Genomic DNA, 25,848 nt, shown 5'->3' with positions numbered 1-25,848 from the left:
AAAAGGCAAAATGGTTGTCTGAGGAGGCCTTACAAATAGCTGTGAAAAGAAGAGAAGTGAAAAACAAAGGAGAAAAGGAAAGATATTCCCATTTGAATGCAGAGTTCCAAAGAATAGCAAGGAGAGATAAGAAAGCCTTCCTTAGCGATCAGTGCAAAGAAATAGAGGAAAACAATAGAACAGGAAAGACTAGAGATCTTTTCAAGAAAATTAGAGATACCAAGGGAACATGTCATGCAAAGATGGGTTTGATAAAGGAAAGAAATGGTATGGACCTAACAGAAGCAGAAGATATTAAGAAGAGGTGGCAAGAATACACAGAAGAACTGTACAAAAAAGATTTTCATGACCCAGATAATCACTATGATGTGACCACTCACCTAGAGCCAGACATCCTGGAATGTGAAGTCAAGTGGGCCTTAGGAAGCATCACTACAAACAAACCAGTGGAGGTGATGGAATTCCAGTTGAGCTATTTCAAATCCTGAAAGATGATCCTGTGAAAGTGCTACACTCAATATGTCAGCAAATTTGGAAAACTTAGCAGTGGCCACAGGACTGGAAAAGGTCAGTTTTCATTCCAGCCCCAAAGAAAGGCAATCCCAAAGAATGCTCAGACTACTGCACAGTTGCACTCATCTCACACGCTAGTAAAGTTATGCTCAAAATTCTCCAAGCCAGGCTTCAGAAATACATGAACCATGAACTTCCAGATGTTCAAGCTGGTTTTAGAAAAGGCAGAGGAACCAGAGATCAAATTGCCAACATCCGCTGGATCATCGAAAAGGCAAGAGAGTTCCAGAAAAACATCTATTTCTGCTTTATTGACTACGCCAAAGCCTTTGACTGTGTGGATCACAATAAACTGTGGAAAATTCTGAAAGAAATGGGCATACCAGACCACCTGGCCCACCTCTTGAGAAACCTATATGCAGGTCAGGAAGCAACAGTTAGAACTGGACATGGAACCACAGACTGGTTCCACATAGGAAAAGGAGTATGTCAAGGCTGTATATTGTCACCCTGCTTATTTAACTTATATGCAGAGTACATCATGAGAAGTGCTGGGCTGGAAGAAGCACAAGCTGGAATCAAGATTGCCGGGAGAAATATCAGTCACCTCAGATATGCAGATGATACCACTCTTATGGCAGAAAGTGAAGAGGAACTAAAAAGCCTCTTGATGAAAGAGAAAGAGGAGAGTGAAAAAGTTGGCTTAAAACTCAACCTTCAGAAAACTAAGATAATGGCATCTGGTCCCATCACTTCATGGGAAATAGATGGAGAAACAGTAGAAACAGTGTCAGACTTTATTTTTTTGGGCTCCAAAATCACTGCAGATGGTGATTGCAGCCATGAAATTCAAAAACACTTACTCCTTGGAAGGAAAGTTATGACCAACCTAGATAGCATATTAAAAAGCAGAGACATAACTTTGCCAACAAAGGTCTGTCTAGTCAAGGCTATGGCTTTTCCAGTGGTCATGTATGGATGTAAGAGTTGGACAGTGAAGAAAGCTGAGCGCCGAAGAATTGATGCTTTTGAAGTGTGGTGTTGGAGAAGACTCTTGAGAGTCCCTTGGACTGCAAGGAGATCCAATCAGTCCATCCTAAAGGAGATCATTCCTGGGTGTTCATTGGAAGGACTGATGCTGAAGCTGAGGCTCCAGTACTTTGGCCACCTCATGCGAAGATTTGACTCACTGGAAAAGACCCTGATGCTGGGAGAGATTGGGAGCAGGAAGAGAAGGGGAAGACAGAGGATGAGATGGCTGGATGGCATCACCGACTCAATGGACATGAGTTTGAGTAAACTCCGGGAGTTGGTGATGGACAGGGAGGCCTGGCGTGCTGCGATTCATGGGGTCGCAAAGAGTCAGACACGACTGAACGACTGAGCTGAACTGATAAATGTCAAATGAGCAAGTGTGTATATATAAGAAAATAAATTGCTCATTAGCTTAACTGCACGGAAGTAAAGATTTGAGCATAACAATCAGACATATTGTACAAAGAATTTCTGTAGTTTAAGTGAATAGTATATTGGTTGCAAATACCATGCATAGAATTTGCATATGTACAAATACTCAAAGATAGTGTATGTAGCCAATAAGTTGATTTCCATTTTAAAGGTTTCCAGTAGGGCACTGTGTTAAAAAGAAAATGAGAGATAAAGATTCTTTAGTCTGGTTTTATTTAGAATTTGTGAAAGACTGTTCTTAATTATCTATCATGGAAAATTTTCATATTTATTATAATACTCTGTTATTAAATCAAAGTTACATAATATGCCTTATACATTTCAATAGTAGTTTTGAAGCGTACAACATTTTTAATATATGACAAATTTATGGGAAAACTTCACTTGTTTCCTGCAAAATTTTAAATGTATGCATTTTAGGGCAAAAGTTCAAATGAAGGTTTATGTAAGTTCATATATTCTTGTTTTCTTGATAGTGACAAAAACAAGAGAAGAACTAAAACAGTGAAGAAAACTTTGGAACCTAAATGGAACCAAACATTTATTTATTCTCCAGTCCACCGAAGAGAATTTCGGGAACGAATGCTGGAGATTACCCTTTGGGATCAAGCTCGAGTACGAGAGGAAGAAAGTGAATTCTTAGGAGAGGTATCTGGAACTATTTTAAAGCTTAGACTGTTCATGTTATCCCAAATACTTTTGTTTATATGACTATCAGTAATATATTTTGAATACCTGAGAAAGTAAACATAATTTAACAGAATGAATTTAGCTGTTGTTTTAAGAAAATAACTTATTGATGCTTTTATAGTATGTGTGTATCCTTTTAGTTTACTAAACCAGTTGTACCACTAGTAATTCAATTGTTTATCCATGGATCATTTTTTCAGCCCTGTACTGTATCTGTAATGTGCTATGGACTGAGGTTTCAAAGGTAGACAAGGTATATTCCTCTCTTAAAGAATTTATAATTCACTGAAATACATATAAGTGAATGAACAGTTATAACATAGCATGACAGATGTTCTATGGGAAAGTGCAGTAGGAATACAAAATTGCTTTGCAGGGAAGGAGAAATAAGTGGTCCAGGGAAGGGAGTAAAGTTCCTGCAGAGGGAATACGAGATACTAGAGTTACGGGGGTCTTGGACAACTGCATTGAAATTTGAAAGGAACCTGGTAAGAAATGAGACTTGAAAGTTAAACTGACGTCTGATTGTATCCGTTCATATGTCATATTAAGAGGCTGGATTTTATCCTGTAGATAATGGGAACAAATGACAGGTTGGAAAGAGCATGACTTGATTTCATTTATACTTGAGGAAATATTTCTATCTGAAAGGTAGAGGGAACAGATGAGAGACAGTTCTCCCACCATTAACATACTAAGATAACTGCTTTCAGCTTTTTTCAGCGTGGTTGATTTTCCTGAGTGAATTAAATGGTAATATCACGGGTAAAACAACAATCCATAGAAATATTGAACTGAATGTTGTTAGCTAAGGAATTGAAGAGTTGGAAAGAAGGGGAACGTAATTGCTAAAATCAGAGACTAGCTTCTGCTGCCTGATCATGCGTTCCTGACACTGCCACTTCCTGACTTTGGTACTTGAGCAAGATATTTAATACATTTACGCTTTAGTTTCCTCTTTAGTAGAGTGAGAAGGGCTAGAGTGAGGATTAAATGTGTGTGTGTATATATGTGTAACCATTTAAAACACCCTATAATTTTGAAAATGACTAGGGACAATTTAGGAAGAATGAAGAGTACCTTAGTTGTTTTACTTTTTTACCTCCCATAGCTATATAGTGATTTATCACTATTTAACAGTTCTCATATCCTTAAACACAGACCTTGTCATATTTGCATGACTTTGAAAGATAACAAAAAGAATCATTTATTCCTATGGACTGATTTCCTTTTCAAATTTATTATATATTCATGTTATAATATGTGATGATGTGATGTGTTTGTGTGCTCAGTTGTGTCCGACTCTTTGCAACTCCATGGACTGTAGCCTGCCAGGCTCCTCTGTCCATGGAATTTTCCAGGCAAGAATTCTGGAGTGGGTACCATTTCCTATTCCAAGGGAATCTTCCCAACCAAGGGATTGAACCCATGTCTGATGCATCTCCTGCATTGCAGACAGATTCTTTACTGCTGAGCCACTTAAAAATCCATTCTTTGTTTCTTTCCTGTTTTGAATCCTTAGTATCATGATACATTAAACTGAGTTTTAAGTAAGACAGTCTTTGATTTATATTGCATCTCTTTCACTTACCAGCAATGAAGGCTTAAACAAGTTTTTTTCATCTTTTTAAACCTTGGTATGCTTATCTGTTAAAAGTTGACTAATAAGACCAACCTAGTAGTTTTTACCCAAGAATTAAGATAATGTATGACAAGGTTCTTAACACACAGTAAGCATTTCTCATTTGTTTTTATATCCCCATTTCAGAATTTGTAAAGGTTAAGCTGATGAATGTAAGTGAAATGCTTTTTAAACCATAAAACAGTATACATATATTAGTTTTAATTACCGACATTTAGTAACAGGTTCTCTTTCAGTTCAGTTCATTGGTTCAATCGTGTCCTACTCTTGGCAACCCCATGGACTGCAGCATGTCAGGCCTCCCTGTCCATCACCCACTCCCGGAGTTTACCCAAACTCGTGTCCATTGAGTTGGTGATGCCATCCAAACATCTCATCAATGTCATATTTAGCAGCCCCTAGTAGAGGATCTGCTACAGCCTCCGGTAGTTCAAAGATCTACAAAATAAATGTCTTAGGTATATAAAGTTATTAAATCAGTAAGAAGTTATAAATATTTATCTATTTAACTAGTGGCAAGCATATGGGCAATTCTGCTGCATAACCTTGCTTTTGACCTGACAACATTACTATTATAATGAAACCATTTAAGAGAATTTCTATATTATTGTCATATGACAATTCTTTGTCTCTTCACTTTGTAGATTTTAATTGAATTAGAAACAGCATTATTAGATGACGAGCCACATTGGTACAAACTTCAGACTCATGATGTTTCCTCATTGCCACTTCCCCATCCTTCGCCATATATGCCACGACGACAACTCCATGGAGAGAGCCCAACACGGAGGTTGCAAAGTAAGTTTTCAGTAAAAGTTTTCATAAATTTATTGAAATATCTTGAATGATATATGTGGCACAGAACTTAAGGATACCATTATGGGTATTAACAGGTATCTATTAGTATTTTCATAGCTATTCTTAAAGCTTTTAAATGTATACACTACCTGAATGCATGTTGTGTTCACTTATCACAGTATGACATACTGTGCTTCACTGTGTTAAAACTTCACAGTGTTTTAACTTTACCTCTTAGAATCTAAAATATAGGAATGAAATAGTTAATGTAGTAGAATTTGGTCATGTAGCTGTAGATATCTGAAATTATGATTTCTTCCTTCATTAAGCCAAATATTTTATGAATATATAGGATAAAAGTATAGCATAGTGGTTGAAATCATGTCTATGAACATTACTCATAAACTTTAAGTTTTAATTCTCTCATTTAACAATTGTATGACTTGAGGTAGGTCATCTCTGTCTGTTTCACTGTCTTCATTTAGAAAATGGAAATAATATGTCACAGGATGGTTCTAAAAGTTAATGTCAGAAGTATAAACTGATACTATTGTTGTTATCAGTGTTTGCACTTTATGCTGAATTATGCACAGTCCAAACTATAAAATGGGTTATTCAGAGAATCTTAAAGGAAACTCACAAATATTTTCCACATTGAAAATGGAAAATGGCGTTGTTGGTTTATTGATCTTGCAGCTCAAGTTTGTTTTTTTCTGATGAATCTTTGTGATAGGTATTTTTGTGATAGGTATCTTTGCTCTGAATAGTATTCATGGAGCCATCATGTTTCAGGTTTAGCAGCTTTTTTGTCAAATAATGGAGAACTGATTGAGTTTAACTAAATGTCAGAAGTACAAATTTATAAGCATAAATGCTGTGTCATCATGACATCAATCATGGTAAAGATACTTGACCGTATAACAAATAACTCTTATATAAATGGATCACAGCCTTTCTGATGAATAGAGGGTTAAATTGCACATCAGAAGGTTGTTTGTTGAATAGAGAATTAGAGCAAAGCATTGACTTTGTGGAATAATTAGTCCTAGGAAAGCATAGAGACTAGTATTAATTTCTTTTTAAAATAATCTAATTACTGGAATTTTATTTCCATTAGATACAACCTCTTACCCTTGGAGGGGATTAATTTAACACTAATTTTATAGCACTCACTTTTTTCTGCTCCCCCGAGTGAACACCGACACACCTTTATCTGCAGTTGCCATCACAACACTGTTTGTTGTAACTACATTATCATGAAATTTATGTTGACTAAATTTAGAGTGTCTGCTCTTTCTGACCCTGTAAACTACTCAGTACATTGTCTCTAAATCACAATGTAGGACGGTGAGTTACTATATGAAGGTTGCTAGTATAATTCATTTTCTACTAATTCCTGTAGATTAGGTTTATAGGCTATTAATGCTAGCTACTATTGCCCTTTCTTGCAGCACTGGCCTCTTGTCTATTTACTCTAGTTGTTATTGCAATAAAGAGTAGGTTTGATGACTCTTAGTATCTGAAACTCTTAAATCTACAAATAATTTTCATTTTTTCCCTCCCTAGCTAAGAATAGTGTATGTGAGGTATGATGAGAATAGAGGACTTTCTAGTTATCTGTATAAATCATGGATATTCTTGAAATTAATTTAATCAGTTTTGCAGATATTAATATTTTCCATCCTTACAATGGCTCCTCTGTTAAGTAATCATTAATAATATTAAATAAACCTCTGGGTGAAATAATAACTCCATGTTGTACTGTATGAGTCTTGCCACTATCAATTAACTTCTAATAAAGTTAATTTTCAATACTTGAATGTATGACTGAATTTGGTGTTTTACATTAAAATTTTATTATAATTTATTAGCAGTGTTTAGGCATAAAGATAGGTAAATGATGTGATAAAGGAAGATTAGGAGATAACACTCAGGGGTAGTCAGAGAGTTAAAGATATTACCATTGGCTAAGTGTATGTTGCTCATCAATGACAGGTTCAGTTAGGGTCTTAGTAAGTAAGTATATTAATTATTTTAAGGTTTTACTGATGAAAAGAACCTCCTTTAGGTTTTTTTCTCCATGGAAAGATTTATATGGAATTTATTTACAAGTATGTTTAAATTGTCAAAGATCATATCATTAACTTATTTGGGGGAACATACATGTTTGAATGGGCTTCCCAGGTGGCTCAGTGGATAAAGAATCTGCCTGTAATGCAGGAGACACCGGAGGTATAGGTTCGATTCTTGGGTTGGGAAGATGCTGTGGAGGAGGCATGGCAACTCGCTCCCGTATTCTTGCCTGGAGAATCGTGGGCAGAGGAGCCTGCAGGCTATAGTCCATAGGGTCACATGGACTCCGATGCAGCTGAAGTGACTGAACATGCATGCACACGTGTATGAACAATTAGCCATCAAAAATGTATAATAAGCCCTTATTTATTCCCTACATCCACATAGTAAAAGTTTTGGTAATTCAATCTCTGAAGCTTATGAATAGCATTCTGAAGCTATGAATTTATTAAATGTACCTGGACATTTTTTGTTATTTAAAGTGAATAAATGGTAATGTTGGGATTCTGTTCTTTCCTCTGATGATTTTCTATTTTAAATTTGTAGATTCATATTATTCAATGCAGTATTTAATTAAGAAGATATTAGTAATTTATCATTTAATAATATATTTAAAAATATCTAAAAGCTCTTCTAAAAATAATTGTTTCATGCATTTGTAGTTAGTTTAAATATTCTGAAAAAGTATTTTTGAGATGCAGTCCAGACAACTTTGATTGTAAGCTTTAAGTGATTTCACAAATGATTGGTGAAAGTATTTGAAGTAGATGACATTTTATAGCAGTATCCCTGCATGTTGCAAAATAAGAATGCTGTGTTTTAGAAAATTTATAGCAATAGTTACATGCTCACTGTTCAAAAGTCTAATGAAATTAGGCCGTGAGGAGTCAAAACTTTAATGATGAGGCATTAACATTTCTTACAATGCTTTTTCTTCAGCCTACTGTTGCCCACTCCCTTACAGACATTGTTGTTTTGATAACACCAAAGAATGGGGAAAAGAGCAGTACATATTTCAAAGAGTGATTAATTAAGCATCTTTAAAAATGTGTCAGCAGGACTGAAGCTATGAGTTCAAATAATTAAAATGCATCAATAGAGAAATGAGGTTGGCAAAATAGCTCACATATTCACATCATTTTATTTTTGATTCGTTGATGAGAAACTATTCATAACTTTCTTGAAACATAAAGAGATTGTTTTGGAAAATATACTTTGATATTTACACTTTATTGTTATATTCTTTACTCTTATTTATTTAAAGTTGTATAATGTCTTAAGGCAAAAATCTTCCTTTACATATTTATTTCTTGAGATATCTTATTAACATCTTAGTCTTATCACAATTTGAACCATAAAGATCCAATCAGAGTTTTCTTTAATTTGATACTTCATTCTTATTTTTCTCTCATAATAACCAGATTCTTCTCTTTGATATCTCAAATGTTAAACCTCTTTCGCTCTTTAAAAAAGAAAACATTGTGTCTACTATACTTTTATTCACCTTCATGACCACAAGTCTTCATGGAAAAGTGAATGCAAACAAATCATAGAGCTAGAACTGAAATGATACTGTTTAAAGGTATAAGATAAAAGAGACATGACTTTATAATTAAAGTTTTTCAGGATTTCAACTATTTTGGGGGCATTGGGGTGAATATTTCTTTCAGTTCTCTACCCAATTGCCTCCCTGCTTTCCTTTTTGGATGAGAATTACATATATAGAGATCTTTGACATTTTTTCACAGGTTACTGAGTCTATGTTGTTGTTGTTTTATAATTTTTTTCCTCTCTTCCTCAGTTTTAATTATTTTTATTTGTCTTCAAGTTGACTGATATTTTGTTCTACAGTGTTCAATTTTCCAGAAAAAAAATTCTGTGAATTATCTTATTAAATACATTATATTTTTCATTTTAAGTTTTATATTTGATCTTCTTAGAAGTTACTATATCTTTCCTGTTCCCCTTGTTTTATTATGTGTGTGTATATATATACAAACAGATGTGTGTAGGTAGATGTGTGCATGCTTAGTCTCTAAGTCATATCAGACTCTTTGCAGCCCCTTGGACTGTAGTCCACCAGGCTCCTCTGTCCATGGGATTTCCCAGGCAAGGATACTGGAGCAGGTTGCCCTTTCCTTCTCCAGGGGATCTTCCCCACCCAGAGATGGAACCTGCATCTCCTGCATTGGCAGGCGGATTCTTTACCACTGAGCCACCTGTGAAGCCCATGTATAGGTGTATGTAGATATATTAAAGAATTTATAGGATTATTTTATATATACACATATGTGGATATAAATATACATGTGATATATATATAATATAACTTATATCTATATGTATAATACTATAAATTCTCTAATATATCTGTAGTATTTATTTTAAAGTATACTAATTCCAACATCTTAGTCTTCTGTTGGCTTATTAATATTTTTCTTTCTTTCTTTGCCTAGGGATCACACTCTGTATTGTTTTATGTATCTACTAATGTTTTGTGTACTGGACATTGTGTTTAATATATTTTAGAGACTGAATTTTGAAGAATATTGTGTTTTATTTTAGCAGACAGTGAAATTACTGAAGGATCGCTTAAAATCTGTGGAACATGTGTTTCATTTTTATTTTTGTTCTATTTTGATCCTTTGCATAGTTTTAAGTCTAATTTGTGGTTCTCATGTCTAAGTTTTGAACTCTAGACAGAGTTCAAGATTTTGGACAGAACCTATAATTAATAGAATTTAAGCTCCAAACTCTATATCCTATACATCAGGAAGGTGCTGAAATCTTGCAGACCATTTAGCCTTTCAACTGTGGCTTTCTGCTGGGTTTCTTTTTGTTTTTCTCTCTGCAGTTTATAATTTTAGGCAAGAATTTTGGGGACCATTAGGTGTAAGTTTTTGGTCTCCTCCTTCTCTGGCTCCCTCCATTCCAGGATTTCTGTACAATTATAGCTGCTCTCACAATTCTGAATTCTGATCTCTGGCTTCTCAGCCTTGTAACTAAGGTTTTTTGCTGAGCTGTAATTGCTCTGCAGTGAACCATATGGGGAAGGCCATTAAGAGAAAACTAGTTAAATAGGTCCTTTTTTTGGCTTCCCTGTAGCTCAGCTGATAAAGAATCCTCCTGCAATGCAGAAGACCCCAGTTCGATCCCGGGTTGGGAAGATGCCCTGGAGAAGGGATAGGCTACCCACTCAAGTATTCTGGCCTGGAGAATTCCATGGACTATATATAATATAATGGGGTCACAAAGAGTCAGACACGACTGAGTGACTTTTACTTTTTTTCTTTTATTTCAAGGGTCATATTGCCAATTTCTGCCTGAGTTTGTTCTCTGGTATCTTTAAACAGTTTTATAGTAAAATATTTTTCCAGAATTTAGAATTATTACTGACTGGAGAGTTAGTTTGATATAAGCTACCCTATTATTCTCAGAGGCAGAACTCTACATTTTTATTTTTAATTTGAGGATAATTGCTTTAAAATGTTGTGTCAGTTTCTGCCATACATAGACATGAATCAGCGATAGGAATACACATGTCCCCTCCTTCTTGAACCTCCCTCTCACCTCCCACCCCATCCCACCCTTCTAGGTTGTCACAGAGCTCCCGGCTAAGCTCCCGGGAGTTGCATTGTATAGCAACTTCCCGTTAGCTATCTATTTTACACATGGTGATGTGTGTATTTCAGTGCTACTCTCTCAATTTGTCCCACCCTCCCCTTCCTCTGCTGTGTCCATAAGTCTAGAGCTCTACATCTTTATGTAGACGTTTTACTGGCATATAGAATCCATGTAGAAATATGTGTAAATTATAAATATACTCATGGATCAATTTTGAGTAAGAAACCACAACATGTAACTAGCACCCACATCAAGAAATAAAACATCATCTGCATCTTTCCAGCCTCTCTCCTGCTCTCTTCCAGTAATTATTCCCACTGTCAAGATAACATATGATAGAATACTTTCACTTATTTTTAATTTCATATAAATGGAATACTCACACATATATGAATTTTGTAGAAATGAGATTACACAATATATTTATATATTGTATCACATATATAATATGTGACTTTTTTCCTTACCACTATGTTGTATGACTCGTAAATATTGTTGCATATAATTGAAATAGTTTATCATTATCATTACCATATACAATTTATTTCTATAAATATACACCAATATATCTTATTTTTAGATTGGTTATGAAAGCTATTTGTCTAAGTGAATTCTTATGCTTTGGTCAGAGGTAATAACTATACAAAGGAATTGCTTATCTTGGCTCTAAAGTGTGATTTAAACTATTTACAAATTTTGAAAAAAAAAAAACTATTTACAAATTTTGATATACTGTTGTTTATTAGCAGCTTCCTAAGAAGATTATAATGTGAGGGTATTTATTTAAAATCACTAGTTTGGGGAATTAAATAGTTTATTTAATTAAAAAAGCCTACAGTTGATTGACAGTTTGCTTTCAGATTTTGACTATTTCTGAGCATGCTTACTGTACATGCCTTTTGGTAATCATATGTGTTTATTTTTGCTATGGATATACCTAGTAATAGAGTAGGTAGGTAATAGACTATACATATATTCAATTGCTGTAGATATTGTGTTACAGTTTCCCCAAACTATCCAAATGTATACTTCTTACAGCAGTGAATGAGGGTTTGAGTTTCCCTGTATGCTTACTTTATATTTGGTATTTTTAGTTCTTTTCATTCACTCATTCAGGTGGGTGTGTAGCATTACCTCACTGTGGCTTTAATTTACATTTCTCTAATAGACGTTTCTTAGTTAATTGACTATTTAGATATCCTCTTTTATGGAAAACCTAGTCAAATTTCTTGCCCATTTTTCTTTGGGATTATTTATATTACATTTATATTTCTTGATATTTTCATAAGATTTTTAGGCTACTCTTGGAGCTTCTGGAAGTTCTATTTAATTCCTCGTTGGATGAAAACTTTTAATCATGAATGGATTTGAATTATATGTTTTTTCTGTGTATGTGAATAAAATTATATGATATATAAATTATATGATATGTAATTTTATTCTACTAATTGGTAAATTATATTGATTTTAAACATTAAAGTTATCCTGCATTCCTTTAATAAACCCAAGTATCTCATGATGCGTTACCATTTTATCTGTCTCTGGATTCAGCTTGTTAATATGTGTAGAATTTTTGCATCTGTATTCCTGAGAGAGAGAAAGGAGAAGAGTTGCTTTCTGTCTTTTTGTAACATCTTATTTGCTTTTGTTATCCATATTCCGCTGCTGGGTTCATACAAAACATTAGGAAATTTTACTTCTTTATTTGTTTGATGTCTTTTATTTTCCTTTTTTGTAATATCCTTGTCAAGCTTTTATTTCAGTGCTTCTCTGGCTTCATAAATTGTTCCTCATTTTCTGTTGTTTGAAAGAATATGATTATTATTGGTATTTTTTTTTCCTGTACATGTTTAGAAGTATTCACCATTTATGTTACGAGGGTTGGCAATTTCTTTGTAGGTGCTGAATTACATTTTCAGTTTCTGTACTAGATTTAAAACTATTCAAAATTTTATGTTTTTTTGTGTCAGGTTTGTTAGGTTGGATTCTTCTTGGAATTTGAATATTTCTCCAATTTTGAAAAAAAAATGTGCACTAAATTTGTTCATAGTAGCATATTATTGTCTATTTAATGTCTGTTGAATGTGTTGTCCTGTCCTCTTTTCCCTTATATTGGTAATTTGTTCCTTTTCCTTTCATTGTTCTTGGTCAGATTTGCTGATGCACTATCAATTCTACTAGTCTTTCAAATAGCAAACTTTTTATTTATTTACTTTTTAGGCTATATATTTCTTTTCTTTTCCATTGATTTTTTTCCCTCTTATTTGTGTCTTTTCCTTTAAGTTTCATTTGTTTCTCGTCATCTCTTCAGAAGAATACATAGATAATTTTTAACATGGTATGATAATATATTATTGTACTTTCATTTACCTGTGGATTTTTTAAGAATATATTGTTAAATTTTCAAACTTTAGGGATTTTCTAGGATTTTGTAAAACATTGAAATTGGGGATAATAACCCTCTTGAAAGAGTATTCACTTTGAATAATTTCAGTTTTTAAAATTAACTGTTTGCTTTATGGTGTAGTATGTAATCAATTTTGGTAATTGTTCTTTAAAAGAATGTTTATCTTGTAGTTTGTACGTGTTCAACATATGTTGTTTATTGGGTTTATTAACTTCATTTTTCAAATATTCTGGGGTTTTTTTCTAGATTTTTCATCTGATTATTTCATCAGTTATTGAGAGAGGTATATTAAAATATCTACCCATGATTTGTCACTATTTGTTATATATATATTTTCAGGATATGTTATTAGGTGCATACAAAACTAGAATTGTTATATTTTTTCCTAATAGACTGATAATTGTATCATTATATAATGCCTCTCTTAGGAATACTTCTTCCTTAAGACATGCTTTGTTCGATGTTACTCTTGCTGCAGCTGGTTTTTTTTTTTGGTGCGGTATATGTTTCTCAATCCTTTTATTTTCAGTTCTCTGTGTACTTGTATTTAAGATTTGTCTATTGAAAACATTGTAAACTTTATTTTCTAAAATCCATCTGGAAAAGTTTATCTTTTATTGGGATAATTTATGAATTAACATGTAATTTCTTATAAATTTTGCTTAATATTTTTTATACATCATTTAATTTTGATTTGTCTTTTTTTCCCTTCTTACTTTTTTTCAAGATCCATGTTATTTTAATGACATTTAGTCACCTGTTATGCTTATGGTGCTTGACATTGTGATTGATCCAAAGATACATAATACATAAGTAGCAAGCAAAACCATTATTTACAAACTTGTCTGTGCACTTTTTAAAAAAATTTTATTTAATCTGACTCTTAGGTTCCCATTTTTGTAGTCAAATAGCAGATTTCTTCTTCTTACCTACTCTCAACTCTCAACCGAGGTTCTAGAAAACCCTAAAAATGGACAACATTCAGGAAAAACCCACTAATTTTTATTCCTGTGAGCTTCACTGGTATGTCCCAGTGCGCATTGGTTTCTGAAACCAGGTCTACACATAGAGATTGTTACTAATGCTGGTTGCTGTGGTGCTTAGCATCCAACTTCTGAGACACTTCGTGTAGCTGCTATCCTGGAATCCTAAAATATCACTGGACTCTGGGGAAGTCCTAGAGCCTGGGTTCCTATTATTTACAAGGCTCTTTAACCATTGTCTCCTCACAGATCCTGCCAAATCTTGTCCTTTAGCAGGGTTTGCCTTCTTTTTAGCCATCTGCATTCCTCTTTCTTTTCTGTCTTTTAGCATAATCTCATTAGTAAGCCTGTAGTATCTCCATCTCTCATGGCTTTCCATCCTGAAAGATATATGTCCCTAATTCAAAGAAACACAAAAGTCTATAATAAAACATAATTTCTATCCCTGTATGTGGTCATGCAACACTTAATTTCTAACTTTGTATAATTTTTAAAATCATATGTAAGAAGGAGGGTTGTAAAATTAAAATTGTAAGCTTTTGTGGAGTGCTGTAGTAATTTAGAAATATGAGAGAATAGTGCAAGTTGTGATGAGCATTTCAGCTAGATCTGAAAAGAATAAGTAGAATTTTAATAAATGGAGGTGAGAGAAGTGAACTGTAAGTTTGGGAAGGTAGACACATAAAGGAATTTATTATGATGAGACTCATTGCAGAAAGCATTGTGTGCCAGGCTAAGGATTAGGATATTTTAATTTTTAAATAGAACCTGAGGGTATAAGAATTAAAGGAATAGCGTCTTAACATGATTTATTACTTCTTCTGATGTGCTACAACAAGAGGAAAATGTGCGGGGAGGGAATTATCTTCATTGTATCATATAAACAAATGTCTATCTTGCTTATAAATGTAGATGTGCATTTTGGAATTGGAGGAAGTTAAGCATAGTAAATATTAGAGAAAGCAGTAAATTGCAATGAAAAAATTAGGGGGAAATGGCTTTCCTCTATTTGTCTACTTATTATGAAAATATCTGCAATAAAAATGTAAGCTTTAATTAGTATCTTGCAATATTTTTACATCTAATCTGTTTTCCTTATTTGAAAACTTTTTTTATAAGTTGTGATTCTTAAAATAATGAACATAAATTTTAATTTTAAAAAGACAGAGGAGCTATATCCTTGACAGAAAACACTCATATTCACTCTCTGAAATCATTTAAAATAAGAAGTATTTTACAATATTTGTGAAGAAAGAGCTGGAGTTTAAAAACATCAGTGTCTTTTGTTCTGTATTGATTATAGTAATGCCCTTTATACAGTTTTAAGAAATAGTATAATCCTTTGATTATTTGTCTTAAACTTGTTAAAATGTTTCATTCTAAATACTGACAGTGAAAACTTACATTGAATACTTCCAAACTCTTTCTATGAGGCCACTATCACCCTGATACCCAAACCAGACAAAGGCAACACAAAACAAGAAAACTACAGGCCAGCATCACTGATGAGTGTAGATGCCAAAATCCTCAACAGAGTTTTAGCAAACAGAATTCAGCAGCACGTCAAGAAGTTCATACACCATGATCAAGTTGGGTTTATTCCAGGGATGCAAGGATTCTACAATATATGCAAATCAATCAATGTGATACACCATATTAATAAATTGAAAGATAAAAACCATATGGATGATCTCAATAGATGCAGAAAAAGCCTTTGACAAAATTCAGCACCCATTTTTTATTAAAACTCTTCAAAAAATGGGCATAGAAGGAACCCACTTCAACATAGTAAAGGCCCTATGTGATAAGTCTACAGCAAATATTATTCTCAATGGTGAAAAACTGAAAGCATTCCCCCTAAGATCAGGAACAAGACAAGGGTGTCCACTTTAACCATTCTTATTCAACATAGTTCTGAAAGTCCTAGCTACAGCAATCAGAGAACAAAAAGAAATAAAAGGAATCCAGATCAGAAAAGAAGTAAACCTCTCACTGTTTGCAGATGATGTGATACTGTACACAGAAAACCATAAAGATAGTATCAGAAAATTACTAGAGCTAATCAGTAAATTTAGCAAAGTTGCAGGATACAAAATCAATATGCAGAAATCACTTGCATTTGTATATACTAAAAATGAATTAAGCCTTATACTTCTTGGAAATTGGACTGATTATTTCATTGTTCCTTTCTTCCCAAGGGCATATTTATTAGACCAATAGTAATAAAAAGAGAAAATCACATAAGACCATCTCTGAGTGGTATATAATTGAAATAATGATATAAATGACTTAACAAACTGTATGAGGGGTCCTCTCAACAACAGAGTGCTTTACAGAAAATTCTCAAATACCTTTGAAATAAAGAAGGGCATAGTAAACCTGGTGGCTCAGACTGTAAAGAATCTGCCTGCAAAGCAGGTGACCCGGGTTCAATCCCTGGGTCAGGAAGATCCCCTGGAGAAGGGAATGGCAACCCACTCCAGTATTCTTGCCTGGAGAATTCCATGGTCAGAGCAGCCTGGTGGGCTACAATTCACCGGGTCGCAAAGAGTTTGACAAGACTGAGCAATTTTCACTTTCACTTTAGTAAACTTACATCAGTTAAATCTGTCATTAACCCATAATGTCCAGATCATTCAAGATGCAGGAAGAATATGAAATTGTACTTTCATCATAATGTTCTTGAGAAAAAAGGCATTATATATTATCAATGCACATACCCTCGGTTTTATCAAGGACGCATTGTTACATCTGGACACTGTTCCCAAGAACAAAGTTTTCTGATTCAAAGTTACCTTTGAAGAATACAGACAGCAGAATGACATGAAGAACAGAGAACATTCCAAAAATATATTTTTATTTTTTACTAAACATTCCAAAAATATTTTTAATATATATATATATATCCATTATAAATACTAGGGTTTGGATATATTAATATGATTTTGCATATGTGGGCAAATCATTATGGTTATGAATATCATCATTCTAAATATTTAATAAACAGTAATTGATATGATACAAAGATATCTACAGAGAATTTTAAAACCAGGGAAAATGTTAATTGAATCAGCACGTAAAATACTTTTTTGATATAGATATTTAGTTAGATTTACAATTATGCTCAATGTTTTAAGGAAGTATTATATAATAATTCATATTACAATTTAAAATTTTATTTGTTGTTGTTATTCCTTCTCTAAGTTGTGTCCAACTCTGCAACCCCACAGACTGCAGAACTCTAGGCATACACTGTAGCAATTAAATCTTTTATAAAGTAACATGTTATTTTCATTTATTAACTCATGATTTTCCTGCAATTTTTTGCTGCATGCTTTGTGATTACCTCTTTATATGACAGTTTTGAAATATCAGCTATTTACGTGTGATATGTTTTTGTACAGTTTTTAAAATATTACTTAATCTTCTGCCTTTTTTCTTGTTTGAAAATTGTTGTAATTTTATCTCTTCTTATTTTGTCTTTCTTTTTTGGATAAAAATTGCTGTTACTCTCAGAGTTGTCTTTTCCTTTGTGGTATAATAAGAATTTTAAACGTCTTGATGAATCATCAGTGTTTTTACTTTGTTTACCATAGTAACATCCTCTGGGATTACTTCTTCCGATTATATTTAAATTTCAGTATGGTCAACAATTCTTTTCCAGTGGTATGCTGGAGATAGAGCCAATTGTATATTCATCTCTTCCCTTCACATACAATGACTTTGGTAGCTTGAAACTGGCTGTATGGGAGTTTTTACATTATGGAAATAGGCATGTGTTACAAATCAAGGCTTTTTTTCCACCAGAGAGATAGTTGTCAAACCTTTACCAGCACACCACTGCCTTATATTGTATACTAGGATTAATTTCAGAATTAAAAAAATTTGAAATGTTAAGGGGCTAGAAAACATAAATGTTTAACCAAGCTGATATATGAAAGTAATAGAAGGAAACTGAGAGAAGATTATAAAAAACTAGGATGTTTTAAAAAACCAACACAAACTGTAATTCATTTGAAAAACACTATTAATTTATCTGGTTTCTAACTTACCTTACAACATTTATGATGAATATAGTCTTTCTTTTATGAAAATGTTGTAAGGTAAGTTTGAAACCAGATAGATTAATAGTGTTTCTCAAATGAATTAGAGTTTGTGTTGATGTTTTTAAAATCCTTGTTTAATCTAGTTGATTCAGTTTTTTGTTAATTTATGAAAATATGCCCTTGAGAAAATGTTAATACACTTAAATTATTTAACTACTATTTTCTTATTTCCACAATTTTATATTTTTGTTTTATGAAATTCCTTTATAGTGTCCAGAATAAAGGTTTTTTTCCCTCAAAATACTTTATATAATTCCAGCAATGTATAGATTACCAATGGGACAGATTAATCATATATAGTAATGGATAATATACTACTTCTCTATCTGTTAAGTAAAGTTTAGAATTGTCATTCACATTTAAAATTTTTAATTAAACATTAGAAACTAATTCCATAATAATTAGAGAACTTATTATTTTGTCCTCCTGTGATGTATTGTCTTTCAGCTAACAACGTAGATGTGTTAGGATAAATATCTACTTTTTTCCAGATAATATGGCATTTTTTCACTACTTAGTATTTTTTTGGCATGATAGTTCATATATTCCTTTAAATTTCTGATGTATATTCAGATGATAATTTACTCTTCTTTTAAATGCAAAAACAATTTGTTAATATTGTGCTACCTTTTGAATCTTGGTAAATATTTAGAAATAGATGAATCTAACTAATTTGTATTCTGATAACTGTGATGATTTCTATGAATTATATTTTTTATTGAATGAGAATGTTAAAATAGCTTGTTCTTTATGAATTTTCATTTTTCTTTGTACAAAAAGAAGTCAGTTTTAAGATATACTTTTTCCAAAATCAAAAATTCCAAAATTAGTAATGTTTCTCTATTATCTCTTCAATTTATTAGTTCTTGTGTGCCAAATTTCTGTATATAACAGTTATGTCTTACATTTAATATGTTATATGGCCATATAATATAAAATAGAATTGATAATCATTAGTATGCAAGGCAGGCCTATTATTAATTTTTTTATTTTATGTGCCATCTCTAATTTGTGCTTCTCTCTTAGCCTCTAATTGTTTCATGTATTCAAAGTTCCTACTAAAATTTATAATTCAAATATTTACTAATTTAGATATGATGTATCTTCCTTCATTATTTTATTCTGATTAGTATGGCCTTTTAAACGTTTAAATGAAAATGTTAAATGACAGTCTGTGATGTGAAGCAGAAATTAGATTTTAATATCCCTTTTGCATAAAGAGTTTTAAATTTATTTTGACATTTTAACTTTTTTTCCAGATAAAGCCTTATGTTCATATAATTCAGGTAAATTTTAGCATGCACAGTGTTTAATGCATGAATTCATATGCACAGTTTAATTGGTTTGCTGTTTTGTTCTTTGTCTGGCTATTGTGCATATGTAAATTCCTAAACAAAATGTCAGTAGCTTTCTTTTTCTACCTATAGAGCTTTTCCAGTATCTCCCATGTTGACATCTTTATTATTTTGGTATTAAAAACCTTTTGTTGAAATATAGTGATTAGTGATTTTAGTGTGCCTACTCTTGTCTCATTTAGTATGGTATTATTTCATCAATGAGGTATGTTTTAGTGTGTTATTGTGTTACCATGTGCACTGTCTCAGAACTTTTGAATATATATGGATGCAATTTGCTATATTTTTGACTTATGAAGGAATAGTGTTAAATGTTCTAAGGATGTTAAATTAAAATATAATTAAAACTGCAATGTTTGCGGTAGTTTCCATTATTTTAGCCATTTCTCATATCTTTTGAGAAAAACTTAATAGATTTAGGTTTTTTTACTCCAATGTATTATGACTTTTAAATTCATACATGCACAGAGTGTATGCCAAGCTATTTAAACTGATGGTAAGTTTTTTAACTGGTCACTGAGCTTTTTCTTGGTTTTTAACAATTTTAATAAGGTTAACATTTTAAATTTAGTTTAATGAACTTGTTTAAAAAATTAACTTCTTAAGTAAGCTTAGGAAAAAAGTTATTTAAAACCACAGGAATAGTGGACTGAATTTTCAGTCCCTAAATGAAAATGAGGTAAATGAAGAAGGACTTAACTGTTTACAACCAGTAAAAGGGGCTGGACTTTCCTTCCCACCTTAAACAACAACAAAAATGGACAAGTACAAGAAACAACTCTTTGAATAACACTGGGCATCAGGCTACTGCTAAGAGAACCCTAAGAACTACTGAGAGAACTAAGATGAGTTGAACCCTATAATTGCCCTTGCCTAATTCTGTTAAAGAGAATTTCCTGCACACAGCATAGCGTGAGGAGCCCAGATGGAACCTACAGACTCCCTGAATTAGGGCGATGAAGCTGAATTCAGGGAGACAGAATCCTGGAAAGGAGAGAACTATGCAAAGAGGGAATGCAAAGATCCACAGAAGATCCCTCTCAAGTGTTCAGACGAGTTTGATGAATGAATGGAGGAATCTACCCAATGCTGGGAAAGAACCACCCAAAAGGATTAGAGATAACAATACCTGAGAATAGGGTCTTTTTTTTTTTTTTTTTCCAGTGAGTCTGGAAACATCCAGTTTCACAGGATATTGTGTTGAGTATGCAGAAATGTCTGACCTCAGTAGTGAAGAACAGTTAGCCATAGAACACAGTATAACATTAAAAAAATTTTTAAAGCACGAACTGAAAGGATCAAAGTATTTCTATGAAAACTCCATGTAGAATAAAGCTTAAGAATATTTAAAGGACTATTAAAGCATCCAACACACAATGTAAAATTCATAATGGCTGGCATCCAATTAAAAATTACCAGGCATGTAGAAAAGGAAAAAAAGAATCATTAAAAGGACATAGATGAACCAAAATTAAATAAAGAGCTGTAACAATTCAGTTTAGTCGCTCAGTTGTGTCCAACTCTTTGCAACCCCATGAACTGCAGCACGCCAAGCTTCCCTGTCCATCACCAACTCCTGGAACTTGCTCAGACTCATATCCATCGAATCAGTGATGCCATCTGACCACCTCATCCTCTGTCATCCCCTTTTCCTCCTGCCTTCAGTCTTTACAGCATCAAGGTCTTTTCCAGTGAGTCAGTTCTTCGCATCAGGTGGCCGAAGTATTAGAGTTTCAGCTTCAGCATCAGTCCTTCCAATGACTATTCAGGACTGATTTCCTTTAGGATGGACTGATTGGATCTCCTTGCAGTCCAAGGGACACTCAAGAGTCTTCCCCAGCACCACAGTTCAAAAGCATCAGTTCTTTGGCACTCTGCTTTCTTTTTGGTCCAACTCTCACATCTGTACATGACTACTGGAAAAACCATAGCTTTGACAATATGGACCTTTGAAGCTATCTAATACACAGGTAATTTAAGTCCCTAAGTCCCTACAGGAGAAGAGAGGGGGAAGCACAAAGGTATTTGAAGAAATAATGGCTGATCAATTGCCCAATTAGATGGAAACCCATAAACCAACATATCCAGGAATGTCACCGAACTCCAAGCACAAGAAACATAAATAATATACCAAGGCACATTAAAATTATGTTCTTTAAAACAAGTCACAAATAAAAAATCATATAAGATTGAGAGAAAATAAACTCAACACATAACTGTGGAATAAAGGTAAAGAAGACTGCAGATTTTGCATAGGAAACAGTGTGAATACTCAAAGAAAAAATATCAATCTAGAATTCATGCCCATTCATATTTCCTACAAAAATGAAAGCAAAATAAAATCTTTTCAAATGCACAACTGCTGAAAAATCTCATCACCAGAAGACTTGTACCATAACAAATGTTAAAGAAAGTCCTTTAATCCTTCTATAATCAAAAAGAAGAATAATGATACCAGACAGAGATATAGAATATGAATGTATATTAAAGAAAGAGGAATATCAGAAATGGTAACTTCATGGGTAAATATATAAGATTTTTTCTTGTTTAAATATGTTTAAATATAATTGACTATTTGAACAAATAGCAATACAGTGTAGGGTTTGCAGTACATGTGAAATATGTGACAACAGCAGCAGAAAGGTAAAGAGAGGAGAAACGGAAGTGCATGACTGGTGTTTTTATGGATACTGAGTGTCTGTATTGAAAGTGGGTTATAATAAGTCAAATATGTGTACTGTGAGCCCTTGAACCATAAAATAAAGTGTGAGTGCTCATAAGCCGGGAGAAAAGAGAAAATGAAGCAAGAAAATTAACCATGTCATCCAAAAGAATACAGAAAAAGAGGGAAAATGGAACAAAGGGACAAATAGAAAATAAATAGTAAGTTGATAATATAAGCCAATCAAGTCATTTAGTGTAAACAGTCAAAATATTAGACTAAAAAGGCAGAGATTGGATATTTTTTTTAGACCCAGCCATATGATGCCTACAAGAAAACCATTATAAATATAAAACACAAGGAGTTTTAATGAAAAGGATAGAAAAGATATAACATGCTAATATACATTAAAAGAAATATGAATTACTTATATTAGACAAATTAGATTTTAGAGCAAATATATTACCAGGGACAATGTTTATTTTATAACAATAAAAGGGTAAATTGATCAAGAGATAATGCCAATTCTCAACATTTAAACATGTAATAAAGCTTCAAGTTACTCAGAGAAAATTTATAGAGATTGTTAGACTAGATCAATTTTTAAAAAATAAAAAAAGAATTAACTATGGTTTTTGAATAGCTCAACAAAATTGGCCAAGAAAAATGACACAAATTACTGAAATGCTTTGGAATTCACTACTAATTTAACAAAATTTAAAGGGAATACTCTGGAGAATCACGTAGGAATATAATGAACACTTTTATGCTATGAAATTAAACAACCTAGATGAAATGGGAAAATTTCTAGATTCATAAATTATAGAAACAGATAAAAAAAATCTGAATAAATGTATAACATATAAAGAAGTTGAATCAGTAATGAAGATTTCCCCACAAATAAAAGCCTAGGCTTGGTGGCTGTACCAGTGATGAGCATGATGAATTCTCTGGTACGTGTAAAAATAAATACCAATACGTCTCAAATTCTTTGAGAAAAATAGAAAAGGAATTATTTTCCAATTAATTCCATTAGGTCAGTATTATCCTGATACCAAAGTCAGACAAACATGTCACAGGAAATCTGGAGTCAAGATCCATGAACATAACAAGAAATCCTCAACAAAATACTAGTAAATCGAATCCAGCAATATGTTATACACTATAACTGAGAAGGATTTATCCTAGTAATGTAAAGTTGGTTTACTAACTAAAAATCAACTCACCATATTAATAGAAAAAAGGACAAAAACCGCATAATCTTATGAAAAGATGAAATAGCTATGACAAAATCCAACACCCACTCATGAAAAAAGCTATCAGTGAAGTTGGAATGGAGGAGAACTTCTTCAATTTGATATGAAGAACCTACAAAAACCTACAGCTGACACCATTTTTAATTGTAAAAGACTGAATGCTTTCCCCCTAACTAGGAACAAAGCAAGGATGTCTGTTAGCATTTCTATTGCTGAATGGATTGGAGACTCTAGTTAAAATAGTGAAGCAAGAAAAATACATAAAAGGCATTCAAAATGGAATGGAAGAAGTGAAATTGTTTTTATTCACAAATGACATGATGCTGTATATAGAAAATTGTAAAGAATCCTTAGAAAGCTACTGAAGCTAATAAACAATGTCAGCAAGGTTCCTAGATAATTGGACAATATCTTAACTTAATTGTATCTTTTATACTAGCCATTAACATTTTGAAAAGGAAATTTAGCATATTTTTATTCATTTTAAAATAAATAAATTAAAATACTTGTGAATATATTTCAAAAATAATTGCAAACTTGCATACTAAAGAAGTCACAGAAATTGTTGAAAAATTAATGGATAATTTACATAAATTGAGAGATATTTCACATTCATGGATTTAAGACTCAATATTATTAAGATGGCAGTTCTTCCTGAGTTTGAGTTTTAGATTCAGTGTAATCCATATCAAAATCTAAGCAGGATATTTTTTGCTGAAATTAGCAGGCTGATCTTAAAATTTACATAGACATGCAAAAGATCCTGAACAGTCAAAACAAAAATAAATTTGGAAATCTTATATTTCCTGATTTCAAAACATATAAAGCTGCAGTAATCATAATAGTGTGGTACTGGTCAAGTGACAAACTACAAAATAAATGTGATCTAATTTAGAATTTAAAAATAAGCCCTCATATTTATGGTCAACTGATTTTAAACAGAGTGCAAAGGAAGCCCAGTGAAAAAAGTATTATCTTAAAAAAAAAAAAAAAAAAGTATTATCTTTATAACTAATAGTGCAGGAACAATCAAATATCCACATGTTAAAAGATTATTTTAGAACTTATCTCACACATCCACAAAAATAAACTTAAAAATATATCAAAGACCTGACTGTAAGCTAAGACTATAAAACTCTTCATAAAAAATATAGGAGAGATCTATATTACCTTAGGCTAGGCAGAGATGTCTACATACCAATACCAAAAACAAAATCAGTAGAAGAATGAGGAAGTAAATTTGACTTAATAAAATTTTAAAATGTTTTGTTTCAGGACACCATTAAGAAGGTAAAAAGATGAGCCACTCCAGGGTATTTTGGAGAAAACACTTGCAAATCATATATCTGACAAAGGACTTACACCGGCAATATATAAACAGAACTTAAAATTCAATAACAAGACAAATAATGCAATCAAAAAGTGGGCAAAAAAATTTGTATTGTATTTCCATCGAAGAAGATGTACAGATGACAAATAAGCACATGAAAAGATGCCCCAAGTCATTATTTGCTAGTGAAATATAATTTATAACCACATGAAATTATCGTTTCATACCCACTATAGTGAATAAAATATGAAAGAAGAAGAATAACAAAGTTTGGCAAGGATATTGAGAGGTTGAAACCCTAATATATTTACAGCTAGAAATATGAAATGGTATAGTTCTTTGGAAAAAAGTTTGATGGTTTATTAAAAAAAAAATAAATTTACCATATAACCCAGCAACTCACTGACAAGCAGGTGACATGAAAATGAATATCCACTCAAAGACTTGTACATGAGTGTATAGCATTATTCATAATGGACAAAAAGTAGTATTCATACAGCAGATTACTATAAATAACAGGGGGTAAAGTACTAATACATACAACAATGTGTTTGAATTAAAAAAGAAATTATGCTAAATCAAGTGCCAGGTACAAAAGATCAAGTGATTTTAAAAATGAACGTCTATCCACATTTCACACCACTGTAAAGTTTACTCAGAATAGATCAACGTAAACCTTAGAATTATGAAACTCCCACGTGGCACAGTGGTAAAGAATCTGCTTGCCAATGCAGGATCCCTGGGTCAAGAAGATCCCCTGGAGAAGAAAATGGCGACCCACTCCAGTATTCTTGCCTGGAAAATTCCAGGGACAGAGGAGCCTGGTGGGCTACAGTCTATGGGGTCAAAAAGAGTCAGACACGACTGAGCATACACACACACACAAACCTTAAAAGTATAAAACTCCTAGGAAAAACCGTTGTCACCTTTGGTTAGTCAGAG

At 32.7% G+C, this 25,848-nt stretch overlaps 1 protein-coding gene across 6 annotated transcripts in view; it reads left to right on the top strand.

Moving 5' to 3' along the window:
- The window catches only part of RIMS2 (regulating synaptic membrane exocytosis 2), a 599,507-nt gene that overhangs the window by 331,962 nt on the left and 241,697 nt on the right, over window positions 1–25,848 (top strand). For all 6 annotated transcript variants that reach the window (XM_061123619.1, XM_061123620.1, XM_061123618.1 and 3 more), the window contains 2 exons: window positions 2,457–2,628; window positions 4,957–5,110. In XM_061123619.1, the coding sequence (XP_060979602.1) occupies window positions 2,457–2,628; window positions 4,957–5,110 (326 nt within the window). The remainder of the gene's footprint in view (window positions 1–2,456; window positions 2,629–4,956; window positions 5,111–25,848) is intronic.

This window comes from Dama dama, chromosome 21 (genome assembly GCF_033118175.1).
Source record: "Dama dama isolate Ldn47 chromosome 21, ASM3311817v1, whole genome shotgun sequence".
In the NCBI taxonomy this organism is placed as follows: domain Eukaryota; kingdom Metazoa; phylum Chordata; class Mammalia; order Artiodactyla; family Cervidae; genus Dama; species Dama dama.
This window is presented reverse-complemented; position numbering and strand designations above follow the sequence as displayed.